This window comes from Malaya genurostris, chromosome 3, assembly GCF_030247185.1.
Source record: "Malaya genurostris strain Urasoe2022 chromosome 3, Malgen_1.1, whole genome shotgun sequence".
In the NCBI taxonomy this organism is placed as follows: Eukaryota; Metazoa; Arthropoda; class Insecta; order Diptera; family Culicidae; genus Malaya; species Malaya genurostris.
Genome location: NC_080572.1, coordinates 290,252,859 through 290,258,858, shown reverse-complemented (window position 1 = coordinate 290,258,858; position 6,000 = coordinate 290,252,859). Strand labels below are relative to the sequence as shown.

The following is a 6,000-nucleotide window of genomic DNA, read 5'->3' as shown; positions in this document are numbered from 1 at the left end:
TCTTCAAAGGGCATGTCAGCAGTTGGCTTATTGAACGAAAAGAAAAACGTGACACTTTTTTTTCTTGGTTCATAAGCTCTATGTATTTTTCTCAGTGTAGGTTAGGAGCAAGTTGGAATCTACGAAATTCACCTCAAGCAGAAAGACACCACTGATGCTCACAAACGCCGATGGTGCTGTGAGCAATTTTGACAGCTCACTTCTCACTTACCTTTGTATTTACATATAGCTGCAGTTGTTTTTGTTTACATATTTCGTAAAGTGAAACTGTTTCGCTGTCGAATTAGCGAAATCTTTTCTCCAATCGATTAGTTCCGTCTGTTTAATGTCGGCTTTTGACTTACAATGGATTCGAAATGCAAATATCGCTGCTGTGTACCCCGCTGTCCGTCGAAATACTACCGGTACGAGGGTGGCAACGTTAAATTCTTTCGTCTACCCAACCCTCTACGACTGCAGGATGTACACACCAAAAGGCTGGCACAAATGCGTTTGAATGCTTGGAGAAATGTTATCACAGCGAACGTGTCTGTAAATGCAAGGATCTGCGGTCGACATTTCGTGAAAGGTAGTGAGCAAACGAATAGGGGAACAAACGTTGGTGACATAAATTTTCTAACAAAAACAAATCAATTTTTCAGGATCACCTGCACCTTTAACAGATACTGCCAATGTTGATTGGATACCAAATTTGTCTCTGACTAACGACAGGATTAATGGATATTGTTTATCGTGGATGGTCGGATTACTCGAGAAAGACGAAATTTCAAATTCCAATCAGGCTCTAGAAGGTGAATTGATTAGTTTTTCGGTAACTGTTTCAAATATACTAACATGGGAGTAATATTCTAGACAATTCAGCGAACGTTAGAAAATATACCGAGACAGAAGAAGATGACAAAACTCTCGAAGATGCGAACCGTGGTTGTGGTAAGAAAACTGAATTATCTTTTCTGAACGAGATTTTCCTGAAACAATATATAAAAATCTATATTGCATGAATATTTTTTTTTTCCTTGCCAAACATCCGGATTGAATGTCATAGACAATGAATCGCCTTTACTCTGCTCGGAAAACTTCAATGATCCTGTCGACAGTATGGAATGGGCCCATGACTCTAACCATAGTAGCGAATCACCTGAGTCTTTGGTTGAGATTAAACAGGAAATTGAAATCGATGTCGAGGATATTGAAATGTCCAACGAAGAAGAAGATATGGAAGATCCCATTGCCTGTGATCGAGTTGATGCAAGCGACAGTCGCATTGAAGCGGCAAACGATGGGGAAGATTCTAAAGATTCAGAAGAGACCCTATCAGCCGATGAAACAGCTCAACATATTTCCGATCACGCATACTATCAGAAGAAGAGCGAAGCAATTCCCAGTGTGGTGAAACGCCAAAAAGTAGAAAAAACGGTGCGACCGCAAAATGTTCTAGGATTACTACGAACGCAAAAGTCGCTACATCTCTGTCTGGAATGTGGTGAACGATTTAAGTCGATGTTTACATATCTAAAACATCTCAAAACACATACGCGTTTTAGGGAGAATCACTTGAGCTGCCAATACTGCGCGCAAAAGTTTCCCCTCGATCGTGATCTCCACAATCACCTAATGTGCCATACCAAACTGGAAGCATTCACGTGTTGTGTCTGTCAGATTAAAGTGTACTCTGCTGGCCAATACTTCAATCACTTAGACATACATCGTCTACCGAATGTCTACTATAAATGCAATATTTGTACGTTGAGATTCTCCAGCTGCAAGCAACTCGATTCCCACATGCTCATCGATCATCCACGGCAGAAGTTGATAGAAAAGAGTTTCGCTCGAACCGTGTACATTTGTTTTCTCTGTGGTTGGGTCGAGCGATCGTGGGATTTCCTAACGGTAAGACCACGTAACGAATACCAGCGCTAGTGTCAATTTATTTTGAATTTGATTTTGCAGCTCCATATGCGCACACATCCGGGACCATTCCAGTGTCGACACTGTCCGAGCAAACTGGAGACCAGCGGAAGATTTGCCCGCCACATATCCACGATTCACAACGATCGCGGAGAGCTAACCTACTACCAGTGTTCGAATGGATCCTGCAAGCAAGAATTTGTTTCGGCGATGCAACTGCAAACTCACGAGGACTTCTGTTTGCCGAAGGGCGGCGAGTACAAGTGTGAAATCTGTTCACAGAATTATCGCGAACTGGATCACTTGGCTAGTCACATCCGACTGCACGAGATTCTGTCCAACGAGACAGGGAACCGGTGTTGTCCTGAATGTGGTTCGAAGCCCATCAATCCGGCTGCCTACGCACAGCACCTGGTAGAAAAACATGGCTACCGTGATACGGTCGCCGCTGTGGAGAAATATTACCTAAAGGCATCGAACATGCTGCAACTACCGTACGGAGCCGTAGCAGCAGCTAGTGGTAAAGTGGCTAGTGCTAAAGCGGCTTCCAAAAAGAGCACGAGCTGAAGGGTAACGAAACGTGAATTTCGGTTAGCTACCGATGTTTCTAGCTTTGTGTAAATACTGTTCAAAGTAAGATAATCTTATTGTACAATACGGAAAAGTCGAAAGCAAAAATATACATTTTCATTACTAAATCGTCACCATGTTAATTAGTTTTCAATTAAGTCCCACTTTATTTTTCGAACACCCGAAACCCGACCATCTCCACTGCACAAACGTATCTTTACCGATTTTACTAACCACTCATCGACTTGCAGCTGAAATAGCCCGCCCGTAGTTGCACTTAGTGATTGACCGAGTGAATGAAAATGCACAATGAACCACAATGAAAATGAGGTTAAGGAAGGGAAGGAATGTTACTCCGATACTCATTGTTTCTAGAGACCGCGGGTACCACTGATCTGGGACAACGTACATTTTCAATATGTGTTATGAGTCCCGGAATGAATCCGTAAGAACATAAAAGAAAATTACCAACACTTCTGTATCCGGCATATACTTCTCTCGCGGATCCGCGTAAAAAACCTGTTTTAATCCACCTAGTTCTGTAATGATGCCTTTCTCATATATAATATTGTGGTACTATATTCAAAATTTTTCTCTTCGAATTTTGAAAGAAACCAAGGGATTGTTTGTGCATTAACTAGTATAACATAGAGAATGAAACAGTTCACTGATCGGTTAGGCCATCAATTATAAAACGAAGTGGGTTCACTATTATATGTATTTCCATCATCAAAATGGATTAAAATCTATCCTGACAATGTCTAGATAATTTAATTTAGATGCGATTAGTGCCTAAAAACATATATGTCGTCGCGATAAAAATGAAGTGAATGTTATTTTTGTGAAGGTAAGTCGATTTCTATGGCGGAGAAATTTCAGTTCCCTGGTAACGTAACGAAACATGAGAGAGAAATAAAATCGGCTCAAAAAGGCTGCCAAACAAGCGATAGCTTTCTTGGATTATATGTGATGTAGTCAAACTTGTAACCGAAAATATCAAAACTTTCTTGGCAACCCGGCCACATCGAGAGTCATTTTGCACATTTGCGAGAGAGCTTGGAGAGAAATGTAATACGCACTGCGAGCCATGTGGTTTTACGCGAAATATTGGCCTCAGCCCTTAAGTGACGGTGTAGAATATTCAACACACTTTACCCTATAACTTCTGAACCGGAAGTCGGATCCGGATGAAATTGAGGAATTCCGTATGGGGCCATGAGACCTTTCAGTTCGTCGAAATCGGTTAAGCCATCTCCGTGAAAAGCTAGTGAGATTATTTGACACACATACAATACTGTTTTTTAATGTCAAATATCTTAGAAATGCATGAAACGTCCAGATCTGTTTTTTTTTTAAATCTACTTTGGGAATTTGAGACCGCGTAGCTTCGCTAATCCGTAAATTGAAAAACAAATTTAAGATTTCCGAAATCTATTTTTTTATTCCAAATATCTTAGAAAATGAAAAATCGAGATCCGGTGTAATCTGAAAATTTTTTTTTTAAACGAAAAAGGCCAATTTGGCGGATTAATATTTTTCTCAACGAAATGTATACCCTTTTCCGCAAGCCAATTGAGAGTGGTTTTGGCATAGTGAGCCGACGCTAAATCCAGCCAAAACAGTGAAGGTGTACTATGTTTCTTATATAAAGGCAGCAATCTCTTCTGGAAACACTCAGATCGATAGATTTCTGCATTTATAGTTCCGGTAGTGTAAAAAATGGTTGACTTCAAACCACAGGAACATATTGCTTGCCATACCAGTACCTTTCGACCGAGTTTCTCCACTTGAATCGACCTGTCCGCATCGCTCACATCCTCCCCAACGACGACAGTAAAGTATTGTGGACCTGGAAGGATTTCTGAGTCCTCTTTTATATAAGTCTCATCGTCCATCAAAACGCATGCATCTGGACCCTGCAAAAGACGCGAATACAATTTCCGGGCCCTTGTTGCTGTTGCTTCTTCTGTTTTACACTTTGTTCAGAGATTTTCTGCTTCTTGTAAGTCTTTAGGTGATTTCGCCTCTTGATACGCTGGACCATTTCGTTCCTGCTGTTTTGGCCAAATCACGTATTGACATTGATTTGTTCTTCATGATTAGAGATACAACTTTCTGGTCCAGTTTCGGGTTGGAAGAACCGAGTAGAACTGGTAGCTCATCCTAAGAATAATGTTCCCCAAACTTATTAATTATGTTTTTAACACTGGCATGATGAATTCCAAACCGCTTCGCCAATTCTCGCATAGTAATACCCTTCTCACCTAGCCATGTGTCCAGAACTTTAATTTCCGCTTCCTTTTCAATACGCGACATTTTGAAAATGCAGAATTTCAACCGCACAAACAAGTAAAGCATCGAAAGCTGACAGCCAAACGCACAGCATGCTTCGATCTGAGCATAAAAAACCATCACAAATACATGCGTACAACACAAATGTATGTGGATAGCTTATTTTCGATACACTCCTTAGTATCGTAGGAATCACTACCGGAAAACTTTGGCAAACGCGTGCTTGACGTCCTGAAAATCCGGTTGTTGTCTGCAAATACCAGAATCACATGCCGCCAGCTTTCGACACAAATCCGATATCTTCTTTCATTTTTGCAAAATACGAATTTCCGCATCCAATTGATCCTCTCTGTCCGATAGTTCGTCATCAGTCGGAACTTCTGGAAGGTTTCCTCGTTGTAGTTGGCTTTGATACAGAATCTGTAAATGTTGAACTGTGTCCGTAATCGGAAACTCGATATTGTGCTCCTTCAACAAGTTTTGTACTACACTATACAAAAAAGAAGTTGTTGCAAATTTTTTCCAGTGCAGTCCTTTATTGATATTCACCGACAAAGGATACAATTAGTTTGTAGAACTGAAACACAAAAAATGCGCAGAACAGACAGAATGCGGTTTTTCGAAGGAAAAGCACCACCCGGAAGACCAAGATGGAACAGCTGTACCGCGCAAATGACACACGGAAGTTCTACGAGATGGTGAACCGCTCACGTAGAGGCTACATGCCACAGGCCGAAATATTCAGAGATACCAGTGGTAACCTTCCAACGAACGAACGTGAAGTAATCAAACGTGAAGTAATGGAAGCAGTACTATGACGAGCATCTGAATGGCGAAGTACAAGATGAGGAGATCGGCAATCTGAGAAACAACAAAATTGTTGCAATTACCGCGCAATCACATTACTGAACGTTGCCTACAAGGTACTCTCCCAAACCCTTTGCCGTCGTCTATCACCAATAGCTAAGGAATTCGTAGGGCCGTACCAAGCGGGATTTACTGGAGCCCGCGCCACTACGGATCACATATTCGCGATAAGACAAGTACTCCAGAAGTGTCGTGAATACAACGTACCCACGCATCACCTATTCATTGACTTCAAAGCGGCATAAGACACAATCGATCGGAAACAACTATGGCAGATAATGCACGAATACGGTTTCCCGGATAAACTGACGCGATTGGTCAAAGCAACGATGGATAGACTGATGTGCTACGTCCGAGTATCTG

The 6,000-nt window shown here is 41.5% G+C and overlaps 1 protein-coding gene across 1 annotated transcript; it reads left to right on the top strand.

The window, feature by feature from the left end:
* Nucleotides 1-262: 262 nt before the first annotated feature.
* On the top strand, nt 263-2,577 carry LOC131438764 (myoneurin-like). Its single transcript, XM_058609009.1, has 5 exons — nt 263-568; nt 642-791; nt 853-930; nt 1,046-1,890; nt 1,951-2,577. Exons 1-5 carry the CDS (start codon nt 346-348, stop codon nt 2,473-2,475), a joined length of 1,821 nt encoding a protein of 606 aa, XP_058464992.1. The 5' UTR covers nt 263-345; the 3' UTR covers nt 2,476-2,577.
* The last annotated feature ends 3,423 nt before the right edge of the window (nt 2,578-6,000 follow it).

Bases quoted from the DNA above. Each gene is read 5' to 3' on its own strand.
- LOC131438764 (XM_058609009.1), top strand. From the start codon at position 346: ATGGATTCGAAATGCAAATATCGCTGCTGTGTACCCCGCTGTCCGTCG. The intron at 792-852 runs GTGAATTGATTA...GTAATATTCTAG, and splicing joins TTCCAATCAGGCTCTAGAAG to ACAATTCAGCGAACGTTAGA. The intron at 1,891-1,950 runs GTAAGACCACGT...TTGATTTTGCAG, and splicing joins GATCGTGGGATTTCCTAACG to CTCCATATGCGCACACATCC.